Source organism: Rhineura floridana, chromosome 18 (assembly GCF_030035675.1).
Source record: "Rhineura floridana isolate rRhiFlo1 chromosome 18, rRhiFlo1.hap2, whole genome shotgun sequence".
NCBI lineage: Eukaryota > Metazoa > Chordata > Lepidosauria > Squamata > Rhineuridae > Rhineura > Rhineura floridana.
Genome location: NC_084497.1, coordinates 25,269,821 through 25,292,967, shown reverse-complemented (window position 1 = coordinate 25,292,967; position 23,147 = coordinate 25,269,821). Strand labels below are relative to the sequence as shown.

The window sequence follows — 23,147 nt, the reverse complement described above, 5'->3', positions numbered from 1 at the left end:
GGGTGGAGGCAAAGGGCAAGTAAGGAGGGGACAAGCCAGCCATTGCAATTTGCGCTGCCAATGATGGCTGGTTGGGGGCTCCATGTCAGTGGAGCAGTGGAATCCACTCCAGGTTTTAATCCGGCCTTCCGAGGAGCTGAACCTATCGAGGGGGGATGTTTCAGCACCTCGGACAGCTCCTTGAAAGCCTGGACTAAAACGCGAAGCAGACTCCGCTGCCCCACTGACAAGTAGCCACCAATCCCCACTTTGTCTGGAGGGCACCAGTTATTGGGAGGAATCTGTCTTCAAATGCTGATTAATGACGACTTTTCTTTTTAAAAAATTGTAAAGTCAAAAAATGGAGCCCCGAAATTAAGATTGGAAAAAGGAGGGACAGAGAGAAACCATAATGGAGAGACTTGCCCATTTCCCTCCTCGTGGATCGGATCTGCCTGCCTCTCACTTGACCACCCTTCATGATGCCACTTCTGCTTCTGGCTGAGATAACTGTCCCTGCAGCAGTCAGAGACTGCTCCCCTGGCCTGTTCTGCCCTCCTAGGAGGGATCCCAGTGGGCTTGCCACCGCACTTTGGGAACAGCACAAAAGCCCTGCTCGATCTGATCAAAGGACCGTCGAGTCCAGCATTGCTCCCAAGAGTGCTTCCAAGGAGCGGAAGGGCAGGACCCAATAGCAATAAACCTCTCCTGCTGCAGTTGCCTGTCCCACACACACACACACACAACTGGCATTCAGCAGCATACTGCCTTTGAACATGGAGGCTCCATGTGGTTATTCTCCTCCTCTGCCATGAATTTGTCAAATTCAGAGCCTTGACCGTTACTAGACTGTTGTCAAATAGATGCGTGAGCTGATGTGCTCCTTAACCACTGTCAGCGTTCTCGTTTGCCCCTCTGTAGTTCCGAAGAGTATATCGCCGCTCATTTATCTCTGGTCCGAAACTTCGCCAACCGCTTTGACCGATACGTTATCCCTTGCCTGGTGGCAAGTGGTGACATAGATGAAAAGAGAGGGGCTGAAGATCTACAGTACAGGTACGGTGAATGTGGAACGAGAGTCATTGGAAGATGCTCGCAAGGTCAGACCACCGGTTCGATTAGCCTCACATTGGCTAGCACTGAGATGGGAAACCTGTAGCTCCCATCATCCCTGACCATTGGTCAGGCTGGCAGGGGCCGATGGGAGGTGGAGTCCCGCACAACATCTGGAGGTTCTCCATAGGTGATTCAAAACTAGACTCCTGCGTGCTACTAATGGGTGGCATTCAGTGCTAGTCCTGCTTAGAGTAGACCCCTTGAAGTTGATAGGTATAGCTCAGTATTAGAGCATCTCCTTTGTATGCAGAAGGTACCATCTTCAGTCCCCAATGGCATCTCCAGGTAGGACTGGAAGAGACTGCCTGCCTGAAATCCCGGACAGCCGCTGCCAGTCAGTGTAAATACTGAGCTAGATGGACCAATGGCCTGACTTGGTATAAGGCAGATTCCTATATTCCTAACTAACTTTTTTTCATTCATTTCAAGGAATAAACAAAAAATTCTGATTCAGTTCGCATTTCAAGCTCAGTCTATAAAATGTGCACTTTCCAAAACAATCTGAGAACCGGAACGCAGCCATCTTTTGGGATTCACACTTTTCCCAGTTTTGCGATGCGATTCTCCAACCAAGCAGTGTTTACAAAAATGCAAATATTAGGGGAAAGCACAAACTGAATGCACTGGTGAATGTAACATGCCAAAATGCATTGGATTCGGAGGAACTGCCTGCAAAATGGTGCACATTCGTCAGAACTGCCGACCAAAATGTGTTGATTGGGAGAAATGTGCGCTAAAACGCTGGAGAATTTTCATGGGGATTTTTTTTTTAAATTGCAAATCGCTGCAGTAATGTAGAGAAGTGAATTGAAGATTGGAAAAATGGGAAACTGAGAGGACCAAAACTGGCAGATCTTTCCATCCTACTCTGAGTAGAACAACTGATTGACGGAAAACCAGCATCGGATGGAGACCTGCAGCTATTAACAAGTAGCATCTCTCCAGGGTCTAAGGCACAGAGAGAGAGAGAGAGAGAGATGTTTGCCGTCACCCGATACCTGATCCTTCTAACTGGAGATTCTGGGGCTTAAATCCTTCTGCATGCCAAGCAGGTGCTCTGCTGCTGTGCTACAATCCTCTCACAGTTCCTGTGGCGGGGGCGGTGTTGTTGTGTTGCTTTTGGCTACAGCTGTAGCTGCTAAAATTAGCAAGCCGTCTGTGTGCTTGTTGCAACAGACACTGATTCTCTGTGTCACAGCAGTAATGAAGGGCTAGACTTGTTCGAGTGTACTATGCCAAACTTGGCACCCTGGTCAGAGAGTCATAGGCATAGATTTAGGGGGAAATTGAGAGGAGAGAGAGAGTACTGTAGATTCATGGGGTCCTTTTTTGTAATCATAATCAGCTTATTTACAAATGTCACTTAGGAAGCGTGGTGTAGTGGTTAAATGACTGAGCCAGGTGGTTCGAGTTCAAATCTTGCTTCTAACTTAGCTGGGGAACCTGACCCACCAGATGTTGTTGGACTCCAGTTCCCATTAGCCCCAACCAGCACAGCCAATGGCTAGGGATGATGGGAGTCGCAGTCCAGCAACATCCGGAGGGCCAAAGGTTGCCCAGCCCTGCCGTAGGCAAACTGTTCCCTCTCAGCCTCTTTCCCCAGATGCAATATAGGGGAAATGTATTACTCTTCTACTCTGCAGGGTGGTGGTTATTAATATTTTCTCATTTCATCAGTCCTGCACAAAAATTAAGGAAGCAATCGCCATCCCTGCCTGCAGATTAATAATTACAATATAAAAGCGGGTGAAGGAAATAGGGAAGGTACAGGGAGTCACATAAATTCAGGCACTAATGTGTAAGGATCATACAGAAAGCGGGATTGGACCAAGATGAAGGAGGTGTGAAAATTGGAGGGAGAAATATCAATAAGATATGCAGACGATACCATACTCTTAGCAGAAACCAGTAATGATATGAAACGAATGCTGATGAAAGTTAAAGAGGAAAGCACAAAAGCAGGACTACAGCTGAACGTCAAAAAGACTAAAGTAATGACAACAAAAGATTTATGTAACTTTAAAGTTGGCAATGAGGACTTTGAACTTGTCAAGGATTATCAATACCTCGGCACAGACATTAACCAAAATGGAGACCATAGTCAGGAAACCAGAAGAAGGCTAGGACTGGGGAGGGCAGTTATGAGAGAACTAGAAAAGGTTCTCAAATGCAAAGATGTATCACTGAACACCAAAGTCAGGATCATTCAGACCGTGGTATTCCCAATCTCTATGTATGGATGTGAAAGTTGGACAGTGAAAAAAGCGGACGAGAGAAAATCAACTCCTTTGAAACGTGGTGTTGGAGGAGAGCTTTGGACATACCATGGACCGTGAAAAAGACCAATAATTGGGTGTTAGAACAAATTAAACCAGAACTGTCACTGGAAGCTAAAATGATGAAACTGAGGTTATCATACTTTGGACACATCATGAGAAGTCATGATTCACTAGAAAAGACAATAAGGGTGGGAAAAACAGCAGGGAGTAGAAAAAGAGGAAGGCCAAACAAGAGATGGATTGATCCCATCAAGGAAGCCACAGACCTGAACTTACAAGATCTGAACAGGGTGGTTCACGACAGATGCTCTTGGAGGTCACTGATTCATAGGGTCACCATAAGTCATAATTGACTTGAAGGCGCATAACAACAACAAAATTTGTAAGGATTACTGAGAGCCAAGGTAGTTTACGTGATGCTAAATCAAGTGTGGGGAACCTTTGGCCCTCCAGAAGTTGCTGAACTACAGCTCCTATCAACCCCTAGCCAGCATGGCCAATGTTTGGGTTTGCATATTGTTTCAGAAAGTGCCAATTAGGTAGATTCATCTTTACATGCAAACAAAATTCTCCCTCATCCCTGCCCTCAAAAACTTGGCCGTGCCTCCAAGTGCCCACCGCTTTCAAGCCAACTTTGCACACACTTGAGACCTGGAAGCAAGCACTAGGTCTTTTGTGTCCCAAGAGCGATCACCGTTTTCCTTCTCTTTCTTTTTTGCGTCTGCAGCCCTCACTATACCTTGTACCTAGAGCTGCACTGTCCCGCTGTCGCTCCCGCTGTAGTGGTGATGTCAAATAACGGGAAAACTCTCTTCACCTTCGGGGATGTTGCAGTCGGTATGGAACTTAAAACTTTTGGTCAGCTTCCACACGCCCCACTGATGTTACAGCAGGGAAATTTGTGTTTGCATCCAGTCAGAGTCTTCCGTTGGAGCGCAGGAGGATGTCGCAGACGTGATTGGCTCTATTGGGTCAGGGATGAACACCAGCAGAACCTGTCTGCTGGATCAGGCAAAAAGCCCATCTAGTCCAACATCCTGTTCTCGCAGGGGCTGACCAGATGCCCATGGGAAGTTCGCAAGCAGAACCTGAGTGCCACAGCACTTTGCCCACTTGTGATTCCCAGCAACTGGTATTCCGAGGCTTACTTCCCCTGATGCTGGAGGTGGAACATAGCCGTCATGGCTGGTTACCATTGATAGACTTATCCTCCATGTTCTTGGGAGTAAAGCACCAATCCATGTAACAACCAGCCTGAACTGGGCGGGGAAGGATGGCGATAGGCAACCTATTCTTCCCTTGCTGGTTCCGTCTTTAAGAGTAACCAATTGTCGACATGCAGATTGTTTTTCTCAGGCTTTACTTCCTTCCTCATTCATCTTGTTAGTTAGAGAGTGTGCTAGCCCCGTGACTCCATAATGGCTGCATAGTAATGACCTTACATTTCATTATTCTTTCAGCCACCAGTCTTACTTTCTTTTCCTTTTTGCACTCTGCTGCTATGTACACCAAATTCCAATAAAGGTTAAGGTGGGCAGCCTGCGGCCCTCCAGATGTCATTGGGCTCCAACTCCCATTATTTCTCACCGTTGGCTGATGGGAACTGGAGTCCAGCAACATCTGGAGGGTCACAGACTTCCCATTCCTACCCTAAGTGTTATGGAGGTTTCAGATGACACCTGGGATTGCTGGGACAGGCAGACATGCAGGATGTCTTCAGAATGGCTGTCCTTTGCAGGACAGATCCAAGCGCATCCCGGAACTTTTAAGTTTGCACAATTAAAGTGAATGAAAGCACGCTGTCACACCAGTACAACAAAGCCAATTTTTTTTTAAAAAAAAAATTGAAATAGACGTACACTGGCTTCATTACCTGAGTGCTTTATGTATTATACTTATATGGCTGTGCAGTAACATATGTTCTCTGGGTGGTTCACCTTGCTAAACGTGAAATTCTCCTATCTACCAGGGCACAAAATTAAGAAAGAAGTCAAGATACAGAACATATCCCAAGAACCTCTGATTGTATCCTTTCATTTGCATCATTCCTTCTCTGTTCCCCCAAGATTTTTCTTGGGTAAAAGGCATCTTTGTGGTTACATCAGCTGGATTCTAAATGAGTGTTCCCAAAGTCACCATCTTCTGTTTGGGATGAAATATCCCAGAATCAAAACATTAGGATACCCACATGCGATTCTGTTTTCAAAATCTCAGGTTAGAATCACCGTGGTATGTTAACGGACATAATCTGTGCTGCAAATGTATATAGGTTTGATGCCAATTGAATTGTCAGGATTGCTCGCAGAGGATCCTGGGAATTGTCATTTAATTCACGTGGTGAAAATTGCTAGACAGCCCCAGAGCTCCAAGGGATTACACAGACGGAAACTGCTGAAATAGAGAACGTATCCTATAGGGCCACGTCTTAGTTCCTGACCTTCCTGTGTTGAGCGGGCAAGGTTTGAAAGGGGCTGTTTATCCGTGTTTGCTTCAATGTGAGTAGAAATCTCTGGGAAATCTGAAACCCTGCTGAATCTGGGTTCCCAGTCATATGGAAGTAGAAGCTCCTTCAGACCATCCACACTCAACAATGGGAGGGTCAGGAGGTGAGCGGGGGGGGGCATGTGCACCTCTACCCAGATAGATATTTCTTTTTCAGGCATAATGCCTGAAAAGAGCTCCTGCCTTGGGGCATTGTGGGTAAATTAAAATGGCGGGTGTCAGGTCCAGGATGAGACTGAGGAACCAGACCAGTGGGTGAAAGCAATTCAGTTTTTATTAGAGTGACATCCACACAAACGCTGCGCCTTCTCATAAAGCGCCACTGACTTACAGATCCTGCGACATGGAAAGATAGTTGACAGAGCGAAGTGCACTTTCCCGCCCAACTCTTAAGTAGGACCCAAACGGGCGCGAAGCCTTTCACTCCGCCTCAATCCACCCTCAGGGGCCACCTGTCTCCCCCTCCCCCTTTCTTGTCTCTTCACTCGTCGTCGAGTACGCGGTGAGGGGGGAAGCGCCGGCCCCTCCCCTTCTGAAGATTCCGACTCCGGTATGGGCGTAAGGGGAGGTCCGGGCGGAGGGGGAGGCGTGTGAACTTTCAAGGTTGGCTCCGAGACTCTGGCGCTCCCAGGATCTCCGTTGCTGGGCAACCCTATCTCTGGACATTCCTCTCCTTCTCCTTCGCTCAAGTCTGACGGGGCTCCCCTCCCCCTCATCTTCTGACTCTAAATCCACGGGACCCCAATTCCGCGTCCCGACAGCGGGGAGCTTGGAATCACCTCCACAGATCACCCTGGTCCTGGTGCCTCTTACTGCCAGGAGCAATCGCGGGGAAGCCTGCTTGGGGGGGAGATATAAAATAAGATATTTTTTGTTGTTTGGTAACTTCCTGTTGCAAAGTGGTTTATAAATTTGCAAATGAAATGAAATAGAGAAGGCACTTTGCTCAAACCTGTATGTCAGCTGGCCACCATGTAGTGGCCCAGGGGACCCCCAGCCAGCTCTGTGTCTTTTGTGCTGGGGCCACAATCTCCTTCTCCTTCCCCCCTTTTAAAATATTAGTATTAGTATTAGTAAATTTATATACCGTTTACATGCCAAAGTGGCTTCTAAGCAGTTTACAAGAATAAAGCAAATTATAAAATCCATACATAATTAAAACGCACCATAAAACAATGTCATCAAAGCATTAAAAATATCCGTAATTGAAATATGCAATGAAGCAAGCCCATTAAAAGCATAACCATTGAAACAGTTAAAAGAATAATTAAAACAATTTGATCAGGGAATACAAGAACAGGGGAATACTTGCCTAAACTGTTGTGTCTTTAAGAGCCGGCAGAATGCCAGTACCAATGGGGGCCTCTCATATTTCAGGAGGGAGGGTGTTCCACAACACTGGTGCCACCAGTGAAAAAGCCCCGCCTCTGTGTTACCACAAACCAATCATCAGGCCTTTAAGAACATGATGAACATAAGAACATTATTTTGCTGTTCAACATACTACAAAGCAGAGTGTTGGTGGAACCCCAACCACGCGCCATCTGCATCTGTAGATCTAGATTAGCATATCCAAATGTTATGCAAATGTACATCATGGGCCTGTGCCCAGAGTCTTTTTAAGTATCCAGCAACACCCTTGCATGCTGTTAGGGAATACATGACAGCCCAGGGATGTTTAGTTAATTTGGATTCCTGCACCGAGCAGGGGGTTGGACTCGATGGCCTTATTAAGCCCCTTCCAACTCTACTTTTCTATGATTCTCTGAATTCATCCCTAAGGAAAGCCCCAGCCACAGGCCAACCTACGGACTGAAATGCATGAATTGTGTCCAAGTAAGGCCTACTCAAAGCATTGAAATCAATGGGACTAAGCGAGCCCTGTCCATTGATTTCAATAGGTCTTCTCTGTGCAGGATTAGCCTTGGGTACAGCGCTATGAAAGGAAGCTCCCATTTATAGCCTGTTGCTTGCTAATTTCTTTAATGGTCTCTAGGTAACAGATTGCCACGGCCATCTCCTCTCCTCATTTTTTTGGGAGGTGGTTGCTTTGGTTACCATTAAACGTGTGTTTCCTTGAGCTTGCATTTTCAGCTAGGGTATTCCTTCCTGAACCCCTTTGGACCCTTCATGTTGGCAAATCCCATCAGCACACTTGGGGAAGGAGAATCTCGTGAACTCGTCATCTCGTTCTGTCCAGAGGAGAGCAAACCGGTGAGTCTCTACACAAGGACGTTCATTTCGTCGGCGTCACAGCCTTCCTCCAAGGACAGCATCCTGCTGCAATTGAGGACCTCAGGCCTGGGGACCAAATGCGGCCCTCCAGGTCTCTCTGTCTGGTCCTCGGGACTCTCCACAGGCCCCTCCCCCTCTCCAGATTGCACCATTCACTGGCCCTACCACATACCCTTCTCAAGAGCTTTTGGGAGGTGCCCTGGGACTATGATAGCTGGGATGTGTGTGTCCTTGGACTGTGATGAGTCCTCTTGCTTGGCTGGACAGAGGATGGAAAGGTGAGTGTGGACGTAGAACCCTCTCACTTTTGCGTGGCTGAAGGGCAGCCTATGTACAAATGTAAGAGTCACACTTGTTGCTCCGCCCACTTTTGCTTTTGCCCCCTCCCATCCCTGGAATGTGGTCCCTGGAAGGTTGTCTGCAAGGGAATGTGGCCCTCGAGCTGAAATGGGGTTCTGCACCCCTAGCATACTGGATATTTCTCCTTTGCCCCTGTTTTATTGTAAATCCCAGTTCATATGCATGGCAGAGTTTCATCCATCCATTGTGCAAGAGTCCCATGTTGCCCACCCACCCGAATCACATTTAAATATACTTGCCGCATGCGCTGGTCCATAATACATGCGGTATTAGTATGCCAGCAGAATCTCAGCCTGGCTTACATATAGCTGGCATGTTAACACGGACACAGACAGGCCATCATACGTGGTAAGTGCATAGGAATGGCCTAAATCCCACTCAGAGCAGACTGACTAACATTAATGGACCTAAGTCAGTCATGCTCATTAACTTCAATGTGTCCACTCTGAGTAGGATACAACCCTTAATTTGTTGCCTTTTTATGATGCCCAATGATAGGGCTGGCCCTGTTTTAAACATGCTTTCACAAAAAGAACATAGAGAGGTGCCTTATTCCAGATCATATCTTTATCCATCTCGCTGAATAGCCCCTAAACATCAGGAAGATGACTTTCAGCCTTTTTTGAGCCCCTGATAATCCTCACGCGGTCTGAACAATGCTGTTCTTCCTGTCTAAGAACGTTTTGTCCTACAGTTCTTTGAAACGCTGGAAATCCGAAGTGGGAAAGCAACCCTAACACTTACCCTGACGGGGCAGGGAGTTGTCCCCTCCATCGCTTGTTCAGTGGAAGGAGATGTGTTCAACATGGGATACATTGTCGCCAAGGAAACAGCCACTTCCACCTTCAAGGTAAATCGCAACCACGCCATGAATAGGGATGTCAGAGAATCCCATTGGAAACGGGAGCAGAAATTGCTTCAATTTGCATGATCGTCCAAGGGCAGGAATGGAAATCACACGAGCAAATCCAAGCAGTATTCTTAAAGTTTTGTGCACCTCCAGATGTTGCTGGACTACAACTCCCAGACCAAGCTGTCTGGGGCTGATGGGAGTTGGAGTCTAGCAACATGCGGTGGGCCATGAGTTCCCCATCGCTTCCCTACATGACTGTTGTAAGGATTACAACCAGATCACATACACGAAGCATTTTGAACACCTGAAAATGGTATAAAGATAATGATGATGATTGTAACTAATTATTCTGAGATTACTTGTTCCTATAAATCTGCCCTGCTTAGTGGAACAGAAACAACCATGGAAAAAGGTTAAAGCAGCCAGTTTAAAGGGACACAGCTTTTGAATCTGCTGTTGGTTGACTGGTCTCTTGCAGATAGAGAACACTTCGACTCTACCCCTGAAATACTCGATCTTCCTCGAATCTCTCTCGCCAAATAGAGACAGAGAGCACCAGAAACTTCCCCCTTTCCTTGCATCTCCAGAGATAACAGACTTAGTTGGTAAATAATTGCTCTTAATCTTTTGGAATATGAATGAACTGTGGCGATGGAGAGAATTGTGGACCTCCCTGAGAGGATCCTGTGTTGATCAGAATCTCTGTGTTATGAGTGAGTGGTTCTTAGGCACAGTTGCTATTTATCATTCCTACCACACGTTGCAAGAAGATTCTGTTGGAAACAGGAGCGGAAATTGCTGCAATTCACACGTTCATGGGAGGCCAGGAACAGAAATTATGCAAGCGAGCGCAAGCTATATTTGCCTGATTATGCTAGAATCATTTTGCCGTCATTTTTTTGTCAGCCTGTGAACATTTGGTACATAATTTTTTCTGTGTCGTTTTTGATGGTTTCCTCTCAACTGAAATGCATGGAAAGGAATTTCCTATAATTTCATATATAATAACGAGTGCCCTATTGTAGGGTAGAAGGGCAGGATAGAAATATTTTTAAAAAATAAATTCTTGTTTCGGTCATAGTGGCTGTTGCGACAAATAGTGCAGGTTTTCATGAAAGCCGAACTGCAGCCAAACGGAAACGACGCTGATTGTAGCAGACACAGGACAGGATGGAAACTGCTGCCTCCCTATATTCTAGTTGCAAGTTAGTTTGTATCATTTTTTCCTGGAGGCCACTGTGATCTATGAGACCACAGAGAACTTGCTGTTCTCCCAATTAAAGTGTTTCGCTGAAACAGAACAGAATCTTTGTCTAATATTTGGAGTTTGCACAATTTGTTTACTTATTTTTTTTTACTTAAGGCATTTTACCCTGCTGTTCAGCCAAAAAGGCTCCCAGAGCAGCTCACAACAATAAATAACAAGTCAGCTCCTGCCCTTGGCCTTACAGTCTAGAAGACCCAACACAAAAGAAAAAAGGGTTTGGGAGGGAAGAGGAAAAAGGCAAACTCAGGCTCTAGTTCTTAGTTACAGAACCCAGCTGAAAGGAAAACAGTTCTAGGAAAGGAGAAGCCAGAAGTTCCTGGTGTTGTAGTGTGGCCGACAGGCTGACCCCGCGTCTCCTGTGGTGGTGAACAGATGGCGTGTAGGGTTAAGGTCATCCTCTAGTGCCGAAAGACAGGAATCACAAGTCTTTGTCCCCTGCTCACTCCCCGTCTTGATCAGTCTGCTTCCTGTCTTTTGCCTGAAGCAAACCTGTGTGTGTGTGTACTCTCCAAGTGTCTACTCCTCCTCAGGCTTGTGAATCATGAACCAGACTGATCAAGAGAAGGAGGGGGAGTGAGTGGTGGACAAAGACCTGTGTTTCCTGTCTTTGGGCACCAGAGGGCGACTTTAGCCCACATGACATCCTTTCAACACCACACAGAAGCACCTTTCAGGTTAGAACTGCAGTTCCTCCCACTTTCTTCCTCTGCTACAACCTGATGGAATGGCTGTTGCTGGATGACAGTTAAGGGAGTGGAAAATTTTGTTTTCAATATGTAGGCTGCAATGTTAAAATGGCTCTGATCAACCTAGCAGCTGATGCTTAAAAAATCAGATGGCAAGCACCACCTTAAGAGGCATTCCTAGCTGTGTAAGAAAGCGCGGGGGTCCCTCTTCTAAAATAATGCCTGCTCCATCATCTGAAAGCATCTTTTCTCACATGCACATTGATGCAGCTTTAATAAACTAAAGTGGACTTCCTCAGTTAGGTGACAACCCTTGCATCTAAAATTTGTTTTGAATTGCAGAATGACTGTATTGCGCCAATCCATGGTAGCTTAGTTCACTAGGCCTTGTGTGTGCTATTCTCATTTTATCGCTTTTTACATGCTTGGCAGCTCACTCCAGGTTAATGCGTTTTATTATCCAGATTTTCCTACTTTGCTGTCAGACCTTTCAGCTCTGCTGTTAGGACAAAGAGGGCTTAAAATGTCAGGCAAGGAAACGCAACCCTTCAAGTTGGTGTCTCAATCCTTTCCCAGGTACACAAAACTACAGTGGCTTGAGTGTGTTCAGCGTCTCCCCTGTGGAAGGGACCATCTGTTTCGGGAAGTGTCAGGAATTCACCGTCACCTTCAGCCCTGATCACGAGAGCCTATTTTATTCTGACTGCATCCAGGTGGTGATCTTCGGCAAGGTGAGGCTTGCTAGGTAGGGGTGGCAGAATCGGTCAATATATAGTTTGCTTTTTAAAAAATCCTTATTAAAGTTCATCAGATGTCTAGTGCACATTTTTTGTCATATGCAATATTTATGTGCAGTTTTGCCTAATATACACAATGTTGCAACACAAGTTCCCCCAAATGTCATGCATTTTTGTACGATGTGTTCGGTACTATGTGCATTTTAATGCACACTTTTTGTGTGCATTACTCTGCCGGAGAATTGCGCTGCAAAACTCAGAGAAGTGCAAACTTCAAAGGATGGCTGCGTTTCGTTTTTATTATTTTGGAAAGTGTGAAGTAGGGAAGTTTGCCGTTAAATGCAAACTGAATCCTACCCTCTCCCCTCCAGTCTAGCAGAGCTTGTCCTACTACAGCTGAACTCCAGATGGCAATCTGGACAGATTGCTGCTCTTCATTCCTCTCCAGACATGTATACGATATGACTTGTCTCTCGTCTCCTTTAACCTTGTCCTGAAAACTAGGGATGGGTGAGAAATTTGATTCAGCTTGCATTTAAAGGTGAACCTATGCAATGCTCACTTTCTGAAATAATAAAACCGAAACGCAGCCATCCTTGGAAGCCTTCAGACTTCATTTCCCAAGTGCAGGAGCTGTCGGCCTCAGACTAGGCGCTCTGTGGATCAGGCACTAGCCCCTGGGGTTGGCAAGCCGCAGAGATTTGGGGTGGGCTGGGGTTGCTGGGACTGCAAAGTCAGAGTCCCCGTTGCCCTTCCTAAACATGCAAACTCAGGAACGCCTTTGGGGAGAGCCAACAGGTCAATGGTAGAGCACTCGTTTTGCACACAGAAGGCCCCCAATTCAATTCCTGGCATCTCCAGTTAAAAAGGGGGTCAGGTAGCAGGCAATGGGGAAGACTCTCAGCCTGAAACCTTGGAGAGATGCTGCCAGTCAGAGTGGACAATACTGATGTAGGTGGACAAATTGTCTGATACAGTATAAAGTAGGTTCCAGTGTGCTTAAGGCTCTCATAAACATGGTATTCTGTCCAGCAGAAGTGGCACAATCCAAACAGAAGAGACTGGCACCATGACTGATGTCTGCCTTTAAGGTGACCCATAAGAAAATCAGCAATGAAGGAGGAGCGCCATCTAGTGTGTGCCAGGCCAAAGGGTGGAACACACTCTGGAAAAGCAATGAGAGAAACTATTCCGTTGGCAAATCCACTAAAACTCTCCCCCAGTTGGATTTCTGCAAAGTTTCTGAACTCCCATCTGTTGAGTTTCGCCACCTTGGCGGGGAGGTTCGCATTGGATTGCTGCCTAAACTTTCAAGGGTGGTTGTGATAAAGTGACAAAAATGTTAAGCTGCAATGATCTCCTCCTCAGGAAGTCATCCGTGTGATCCAGCTGAAAGGGGCAGCGAGGAACCACATGATGTTTGTGGAAGGAGGCGACCCACTGGATGTGCCCATCGAGTCATTGGCCATAACGACATCTGTGGCTGAAGAAGCGGCCAAATCAGGTAGCAGAGCCTCAATCTGTAGTTTCTGTAGCATTGGACAAAGCCGTCAATTTCAGTTTCTTGCTTCTCTAGTCTTAAGTTCAGTTCCCCACATTTCTGCATTAGTTTGTGAATACATATTTTTTTCCATGCTGCCCAATAACTCCCACTTCCCTCATTCCCTGGCTTCCCATTGAGGCCGAACCAGGGATCATGGTTTGTTGCTTCCTAACCGGCCACAGTCAGCAAGCTAACAACAAACCATGGCTTCAAGTTGGCTAGTGATTGTGCCTTGTTATGGAGCAACAAAACACCATCACTGGTTTGGATGTAACAGGGAGCCAAGTCTTCCTGGTTTGTTCATCCCCCTCGTGCCAGGGGAGGAGCAAAGTGGGTGCACCCGGGGTGTGCATGTGCGCCTTGCTTGTTCATGCAATGCCATACTAAGCCACAAAGTCTGACTTACGGTATTAGCAAACATCACCATTGTGTTATATAGTGGCTGCACACTAGATCAGCCTTGCCCAGTCCTTAGGTCCCAGATGTTGCTGGACTACAGTTCCCATAATTCCTGACCATTGGCCATACTGGCTGGGGCTGATGGGAGTTGTAGTCCAGCAGGCTCCCAGTCCAGTCCCGGGCTATGGTCTGAAGGCACATGAGGCCAGCACCGTACTGAAGCTAAGCAGGGTCAGGTCTGGTCAGTGCCTGGATGGGAGACCGCTTGGGAACCATATGTAAGCCACCTTGGGCTTCTATCATGGAAAGAAAGGTGGGGTATAAATAAATGCAATAAATAAATACACCTGGGAACACGAAGGTTGGGAAAGGCTGCACTAGATGATCACAGACAAGTTACTGTCTCCCAGCCTTCATTACTCCCCATATCATCTGCAATACTGGCATAATAATGCTTATTTGTCTTAGAGTACTGTTGCAATACAAAGTCTGAAAAACCACCCAAAAGATGCAACTTAACGACTGTTGTATATATGTTGCCTTATCATTCACATTTTACAAGGGAAGTGCAAATTTCAAAGGATAACTGCGATTTCTCCCCCATCCTTTGTTACTGGAAAATGTGCCTGCTATCAAAAGCACACAAACCCTACATGTTCACACTCATCAGAAGTGCAAACTTAAGAGCTATCCCAGCTTGGTGGATCTCCAGCTTCAGGAAGACTTAAATGAGATCCTTCTAGGACAGGGCTGGAGGTCCCCCACCCCTGTTTTAAGAGCTAGCTTGGATCCTTTCTCCTGGGGTCATCCTCATTCTCTGAATTGTGTGGCGCAGTTCTCCAGCCTAGTAATAGGTACAAAAATGCCTATGCTACAGCAAAGTATGCATTTATTTGTGAGATAACATACAAAAAAGCATTATATTAGGGGAAATTGGTGTGCAAAAGTGAGCTTTTTGGGGAAATCGCATAGAAAAATGTGTTAATTAGGAGAAATTTGCACTAAAATGATGAAGAATTTTCATGAGGACTGTCAGATGTGTCTGTATCTACCGGTAACAGTAGCTACTGTATGGCCCCTGTGCAAATGCCAATTTAATACTGATTTCGGTCTTTTTTTTACCAACTTCCCCCTGCAGAAAGCGACAGGGCTACCAACTCCATTCTTCTGAACCTGGAGTGTGTTCAGTCGGAGACCTTTGTTATCCCAGCCATACGGGAGCTGAAAGTCGGAGGGATACGCACTGCCCAGTTTGCCTCAAAGAAGGTGTGGTAGCCTTAGGGCAAGCATTTGCCAATATCAGCATCTGGGGAGGGGGGGAGCAGATCACAGTGGCTTTCCAGGACACTTCTGCCACATTGCGTGTGTTAACGCTGTTTGGAAAGTTGTTGGAGGAAAGAGACAATCGTCTCCCTCAATCACAACCGACCTTTATAAGTCTTTGCATTTTTTCATCTGTAATCGGGGATGTGTCACCTGGGGGCAAAGGCCAACCTCGCTTGTTTTGCCTGCCGGAGAACGGCAAAACAAAATAATAAATATTACAGATGAGGTACAATGTCAGACACAGTGGCCACAACCATTATGACAACATGATTTACATAATTACTTATGTTAATTGCAAACATGATGCAATTTTGCAACAGTGGACGACAAGACACATAACATAGGTTTCGGCAGAAGACATACTGCAGCGGAATGGAAACAGTGCTGCATTGGAACGGATACAGGGCGGAAGGGAAAACATTATGCTTCTTAACATCCCTACTCAGGTCCATTTGAGTTTTTTCTACAACTCTAGTAGCAGCCTCTAATTTTTATTTTGTTTATTGCATTTATACCCCCCCTTTTCTCCAAAGAGCTCAAGGTGGTGTACAAACATGGTTCTCCCCATCCTCATTTAATCTCAGCAACAACCCTGTGAGGTAGGTTAGGCTGAGAGGCCAAGGGTGCCCCAGGGTCACCCAGTGAGCTTTGTGTTAAACATAAGAACATAAGAAGAGCCTGCTGGATCAGGCCAGTGGCCCATCTAGTCCAGCATCCTGTTCTCACAGTGGCCAACCAGGTGCCTGGGGGAAGCCAGTGTTTGAGCAGGGATTTGAACCCTGGTTTTCCAGGTCCTAGTCTGATGCTGTAACCACTACACCACACTGGGATGGCAAAGCTGTGGCCCTCCAGATGTTGTTGGACTCCCAACATCCAGCATCCCTGACTACTGGCCCTGCTGGCTGGGGGGGCTGTGAGTTCCCCATCCTTGCTGCAAAGCCAGATCTTAACTGCAAACTTGTAGTCATTCTATACCAGTTTAACTGTCTTGGCTTTCTCCAAGAATCCTGGGAATTATTCGCAGGCCTGAGAATATTCTTAGAGATCTGTGCTCTAGAGGGGGATGACTTTTACACCAGCATGTATCAGTGTTTGAGGTGCATCTCACTAAGAGATGCTCAGGAAGACTGAGATGCTCTTACTTTCCATTTAAAAAAACCAAAAGCACAGTTTGAGTCTGCTTCACAAACGGGAGCCGAGCAGATCTTGGGAGGATGTCACCTTCTTCGTCCAGGCATGTTTTGTGCAAGGAGATTTCCACAGCAGTAACTGATTTGGGTGTTGCAAACCTTTCATTTCCGCAGAATGTTGAATACAGCTGGGAGAACATGCAACTTCTGCAGCTAAAAGGATTCACTATCGACCCTGTGAAAGGCACTGTTGAGCGCGGGCAAACCAAATCCATCAGTGTTTCTTGGGTGCCCCCTGCTGGATCAAACGTAGGTTGCAGGTTTTTGAAGTGTGCAGTTTATTGATGAACATATCGCATTTCCCCACACAGGAGGAAAGGGGCAGCCATTTATAGGGTCTGTTTCCGTGTAAGGAGAAAGAGGTATAGCTGAGTCTGCAGAGCCCTTGCTTGCCTACGGAAGGCATCTACAGTTGAACAGATCTCATAAAGCAGGGCTGCAGACATCTCTGCTTGGCACCCTTGACAGCCGCTGCTGGTCAGACAGTGTCTGGCCTAGATGGGCTGATGGGCGAATTCAGTATATAGGAGCTTCACATCTCCATGTGAAGAGCTATGGTAGTTTTATAATATAGATGCTTGCTTGAAAATATAGGGCTATAATCCAATTCTTGCTCTATTCAGAATAGCTCCACTGAAGTTAATAGACATGACTGACTTAGGCCAACTGATTTCATTGGGTTTACTCTGAGTAGGACTTATTTGGATGCAACCTATAAACAGGGTCAACTACAAGTGACATGTGTCTTTGCATCTAATGTGCAAGTTTTTAAAAAAATGCAAATAGCATCTTCGGTGGGGGGAGGCTGATAATTATCAAAACTGTAGCAGGTGGTATGTGTGTGGGGATTTAACTCTTCTCTCCTGAGATCCTGATCCCATTGGTGCCAATAGGGGATTCTGGCCCTCCTCTAAAAAAGCAAATACTAGCTTCAGAAGGGGGATCACAGTCAGGACCAGTGCAAATGAGTGATAGCAGTCTTAGTTCAGCTGCATCTAGAGGGTCACAGCTTCCCTATCCCTGCAACTCCTGCCAAACACTTTTCTCCATCTTGGCTCTGCAGCCCAATCAGCCGGTGACGGGATCAGCCATACTGACTGTGAAAGGTGATGTTAAGGAAGTGTACAGCGTCTACTTCATGGGCAGGATTGTGGCCAAGTGAACTGTGACCAAGCTGAGACTCCACCCTCTCTTTGGGAGAGTGAGGTCGTTCCCGTGAATCTTCCAGAGCATCCAGAATTGAAGTCAAAGATAACAGACACTAAATGAAAAAAAGAAGATTATTTTTCGGGGGGGGGGGGACTCACAAATGTTTTGTGGAATCTGAAATTACACAATCCGGTTTCCTTAGAGCTGCTTAAAGTGGAGGTCCTCAGCATCCTTCTTCCAAAACTAACTCTCCTGAAACAAGGAAGATTACTTAGGAGTAAGTGAGCCTTACACCAATCTCAGCTTTCAGGTGCATGGCAGTCTTAAGTCCCTTTAAACTCTACCCTTAGGGCCAAACAACATGTGATCTGGTACAGCTGTGACTGAATCACCTGATTCCTCTCTTTTTTTAAGCTGCAGAGGAATCCAATTTCGATGGGAGCAGGGGGAATCTAAATCTCTCCCCCTTTTGAAGCTGTAAATGACCCTGACAGTTGGAATAATACAGGCATGTCACAGGTACCAGTATTATTAAGGACTAATTGCACTTCTAGTGAGGCCACATAGATCTGGAAAGCAAGATGGGGAAAGGATCAAACATCTCCTGCCCCCAAACAGATGGTTTGAGGGGGGGAAACAACATTGTCCCTTGGCATTATTCAGGAATGGCATTCCCAAGTGATTTTCTGACACCAGAACAAGAAGGAATATTGGGGGGGTGTGTGGCAAATAAGCCGCTACAAGGTAGCAATTGACACCCTGCAGGCAAATGTTTAGAAACCCAAACCTGGCATATTCTAAGGAACCCAGCCAGCGCGCTGTGAACTTTAATTTGAGCCAATGTTGCAACAGGGTATAGCATAAAATTCTCTGAATACAGAGATGCTTTCAAGCGACCCGCATTGTATCCAGCTGAGTCCAGATGTATTCATAATAACAATTTTTTTAAAGCCATCTGACGTACTTTGTTCCTTCCACCGCAGAACAAGCCTGCGAACTGAGGAATAGCGGGAAAGCGATTGGGTTAGGCCAATCCAGAGGCTGCATATTGCCTGCCAGTCTCAGGGTTTGATACTGCAAACACCTTTTTATTTCCCCTTGGTGCCAGAAGAGGGATCTCAAGCTCTGAGCTTGCACCGTCCCCAGTTGTGCACCAGTTAACATGCTGGCTTGAGATGATGGCATTTGTGGAGGGTTTGGAGGCCCACATCCCCAGCCATTCACCAGCCCATCTTGGTTAATAACAACACCGGGTTCTTCTTTCATAGACGTACAGTTGCCTGGAGGTTTTTTCCCAGCCCTTTTCCAAACAGATGTCAATCACAGTGAAGGGCAGCAACGAGCCATTTCATCTTCCCAGTCTGATGAGCTGGCGGAACGCTCCATCCCTGCCACAGAGCCAATGAGGTCTGTTCCAGGGTGATAATTGCACACCTCGGGTGGCGCTATAAATGACAATAATTATACCGTAGGAGCATGTACTGCCCAGTATGTGGCCTCTGCGTGCAAATGCATGTTCCACAACCCATTATTACATTAAATGTGTGCTACGTGGAGTATTTTGTAATGTAAAGGCTTGTCGACCCGGCATGCTGGTTGCGTCAGTGTCAAGGCTGGTCCAGAGTCAATCACTTCAGTCTCTTTGATTGATTGGCTCTCTCTGCGTGTGTGTGTATGTAGATGCCGACTTAAATAATATTTTAGAGCAAGGATCGTCTTTCTAGATCAGCCTTTCCCATCCTTTGGGTCCCCAGAGGTTGCTGGACTACAATTCTCATCATTCCTGACTGTTGGCCATGCTGATGGGAGTTGTAGTCCAGCAACATCTCGGGACCCAAAAGTTGAGAAAGGCCGTTCTGGATGTTGTTGGACTCTTAATTCCTATCGGCCCCAACCACCACGGGCAATGGGATGACCCTCTCCTTCCGTGCAGACCCTGTTGAGTGTTGAGATCAGCAGAGGGGGGTCCTCTTGGTAGTTCCACCACCCTCAGAAGCTTGGGATGCTGGTGGTCCAGGAGAGGTCCTTCTCTGTGGCAGCCCCCTAAGATGTGGAACTCCCTCTCCACCTTCACTATTCCGTTTTCGTTGAATGCTGAAGACTCGCCTCTTTACCCTGGCGATGTTTAGTTTTTAGGATCCTCCCTTTTCTGGTGATTGTGGCTTGTTTTCAACTCTTTAATGTCGTCTTTTAAACGGCCTGGGACCTTAGGGCAAAAGGTGGGTCATAAATCAAACGAATGATGACAACAATCATGAGAGTTGTCATCTAGCAACTTCGGGAGGGCCGCAGGTTCCCCACCCTCATTTTAGAGTGCCATGGTTGTCAACAGAAACGTGAGATAGGCCATCCAGTAAGGATTTGGGACACACAGATTTAAGGAGAAATAGTGGGTTTTGCCAGTTTGCCCTAAACTTGAATAAACAGCACATGCACACACACACACAGAGCTTCAGGCAAATGCAGGCTGCACTTCTCAAGCACTGGGCAAGGATTGTTTTGCAAGAGTCCCATCTTGACTGGATTTGAAATGAATCCGTTCTAATCATTGGCTCGGTCAAAGATGAGTTAATGGTATGTGTTAATAAGCATCCCAACTGCTCAGATTACAGCCTTCCCCGTCCGGGGTGTCCTCCAATTATTTGAGATTATAAACTCCCAGCATCTCTGTCTCCACACGCTGGAGAATTCTGTCAGAAATGGGAGTGGAAATTGCTACAATTCCACGTCTTCATCCGAGGTCAGGAATGGAAATCATGCAAGTGAATGCCAGCGGTCTTTACTCTTGTTTTTTTTTTCCGGCCCACAAACATAATGTACATAATTTCATCATTTTCTGCATTGTTTTTGATATTTCCCTTCAATTGAAATTGATTACATAGCAAATTGCGTTAGTTTTAGCCATGGCCAAACAAACAACTAGGAATAGAAGGTTCTGTCATTTTGGTCTTCCCAGTTTTTCATTTTTCCAATCTCAGTTTCACTTCTCCGCATTTCTGCAGCAATTTTCTGTTTTTAAAACAAACAGATCCTGATGAAAATTCTTCAGCATTTTAGTGCAAATTTCTCCCAGTAAGCACATTTTTGCATGCAGCTTTGAACATAAGAAGAGCCTGCTGGATCAGGCCAGTGGCCCATCTAGTCCAGCAGCCTGTTCTCACAGTGGCCAACCAGGTGCCTGGGGGAAGCCCGCAAGCAGGACCCGAGTGCAAGAACACTCTCCCCTCCTGAGGCTTCCGCCAACTGGTTTTCAGAAGAATGCTGCCTCTGACTAGGGTGGCAGAGCACAGCCATCATGGCTAGTAGCCATTGATAGCCCTGTCCTCCATGAATTTGTCTAATCTTCTCTTAAAGCCATCCAAGCTGGTGGCCATTACTGCGTCTTGTGGGAGCAAATTCCATAGTTTAACTATGCGCTGAGTAAAGAAGTACTTCCTTTTGTCTGTCCTGAATCTTCCAACATTCAGCTTCTTTGAATGCCCACGAGTTCTAGTGTTATGAAAGAGGGAGAAAAACTTTTCTCTATCCACTTTCTCCATGCCATGCATAATTTTATACACTTCTATCATGTCTCCTCTAATGTCCTCCTTTTCTCTAAGCTAAAAAGCCCCAAATGCTGCAACCTTTCCACATAAGGGAGTCGCTCCATCCCCTTGATCATTCTGGTTGCCCTCTTCTGAACCTTTTCCAACTCTATAATATCCTTTTTGAGATGAGGCGACCAGAACTGTACACAGTACTCCAAATGCAGCCACACCATAGATTTATACAACGGCATTATGATATTGGCTGTTTTATTTTCAGTTCCTTTCCTAATTATCCCTAGCATGGAATTTGCCTTTTTCACAGCTGCCGCACACTGGGTCGACATTTTCATCGTGCTGTCCACTACTTTGACTAGCGGACACATTTTTGCAAGCAGCCTCTCCTAATATAATGCATTTTGGTTTTTCCGTTTCATAATATATTGGTTTTAATGCACGCTTTTGCCTAATATATGCATTTTTGTAAACAAATATATGCATTGATAATATATGCATTTTTGGTTGGTTGGTTGGTTGGTTGGTGAAGAACATCACAAAATTTGGATAAGTGCCAATTTCGAAGGATGGCTGTGTCTCGGTTCTCAGATTGTTTCTGAAGATTGTGCAGATTTGGCCTGGTGTGCAAACTGCGCCAGAGTTCTCTCCCACTTCTACAAATGATGTCAGTTTTAGCAGAAATCAAACTGTTGTGAAACAGAAACAGTGCTGTTTGCGCGAAATACCGATTGGGATGGAAATCACTGTCTCTTTGTGTCCCCAGCCCTGGCTTGTGGCCATGCTGGCTGGGGCTGATGTGGGGTGGAGTCCAACAATATCTTGGAGGGCACCCAGCTGGGGATCATTGGCTCAGTTCTCGTCTTGTTTCGGAAAGTGTGGGTTTTACAGCTTCAGCTTGAAATGTAAACGGAATCGATTCTTTAGCCTCTCTCCTTTAGGGAAAGTGTTTCAGTCTCTTAATAGTTCTAATGACCTTTTCCTGACTTTTTTTTTTGGTCTTGCTCTACCACTTAGCTCTTGCACAAGGAATGTCCTCTCTCCTGTTTACAGATAATAAAAGAAGTTGTTAAAAAAGAAAAAAAGATTAAGAGAGAAGATCCAAGAAGCCTTAAGGTTGATCTAGGCTGGTTTCTCAAACTACAGCAAACCCACCACTCTGCGCACTCCATGAAAGCAGGTTGTGATAGGCTTTGGTCAAGGGGGAGGATCGACAATCCCCATGGGGCATGAAGCTTTAAGGTACCCCTTAAGAAACTCTTGGGTTCATAGTCTTTTTTTTCATTATTATTCAACCCATCGGAAACAAGGGCTACAGTCAAGAGTAAAACTATATCCATTTCTTTTTTTAAAAAAACCACTTTATTTCATAGGTATATTACCAAAATTAAAATACGTTTAGGATTTAAATATTAGAATTAATGTACATTAAAATAGCATAAATATTGAGTGCCAAAAGTAGATTACATCAGTATGTAATGAAGTGGAATAAGGTGGTTAGCCATCATCTTTCATTGAAATTTTTCATGACAGGTGACTACCTAAACATTCAGTTTAATACAGGAATTCCCCCGTATACGGACATTCACTTTACGGACACTCGCGAATATGGACATATTTACAGTAGCACCTTTCCTCTGTTTACTTATGCTCGCTTCACAAGGACGGACACTTTAACGGCATGACGCCACCGCCCAATCAGTTTCCAACTACAAACTTTTTCTTAAAATAAGGCTTACTGTGTTTATTTTAGTTATAAATGCGTTATTTACATCAGTTATGCCCATATATGACAATTGCAGTGCAGTATATGCATCGATAAGTGAAAAAAGGTAGTGCTTCACTTTAAGTACATTTTAGGTTTACGTACTCGCTCTGGACCCATTGCGTACGTTAATGCGGGGTATTCCTGTATTATTTATTGTTTATTATTGTTGTTGTTATCCCGCCCTTCCTGTCAGTAGGAGCCCAGGGTGGCAAAGAAAAA

At 45.7% G+C, this 23,147-nt stretch overlaps 1 protein-coding gene across 6 annotated transcripts in view; it reads left to right on the top strand.

Moving 5' to 3' along the window:
- The window catches only part of CFAP74 (cilia and flagella associated protein 74), a 104,880-nt gene that overhangs the window by 72,880 nt on the left and 8,853 nt on the right, over positions 1–23,147 (top strand). For 5 of the 6 annotated variants that reach the window (XM_061601287.1, XM_061601283.1, XM_061601284.1 and 2 more), the window contains exons 29-39: positions 901–1,035; positions 4,102–4,211; positions 5,344–5,399; positions 7,971–8,090; positions 9,166–9,321; positions 9,803–9,929; positions 11,854–12,008; positions 13,383–13,518; positions 15,095–15,222; positions 16,587–16,721; positions 17,536–18,541. In XM_061601287.1, coding sequence (XP_061457271.1) covers positions 901–1,035; positions 4,102–4,211; positions 5,344–5,399; positions 7,971–8,090; positions 9,166–9,321; positions 9,803–9,929; positions 11,854–12,008; positions 13,383–13,518; positions 15,095–15,222; positions 16,587–16,721; positions 17,536–17,634 — 1,357 coding nt within the window. In that variant the 3' untranslated portion in view covers positions 17,635–18,541. Of the gene's footprint in view, positions 1–900; positions 1,036–4,101; positions 4,212–5,343; positions 5,400–7,970; positions 8,091–9,165; positions 9,322–9,802; positions 9,930–11,853; positions 12,009–13,382; positions 13,519–15,094; positions 15,223–16,586; positions 16,722–17,535; positions 18,542–23,147 lie in introns of those variants that run through there. The other variant, XM_061601288.1, reaches the window with a different exon arrangement.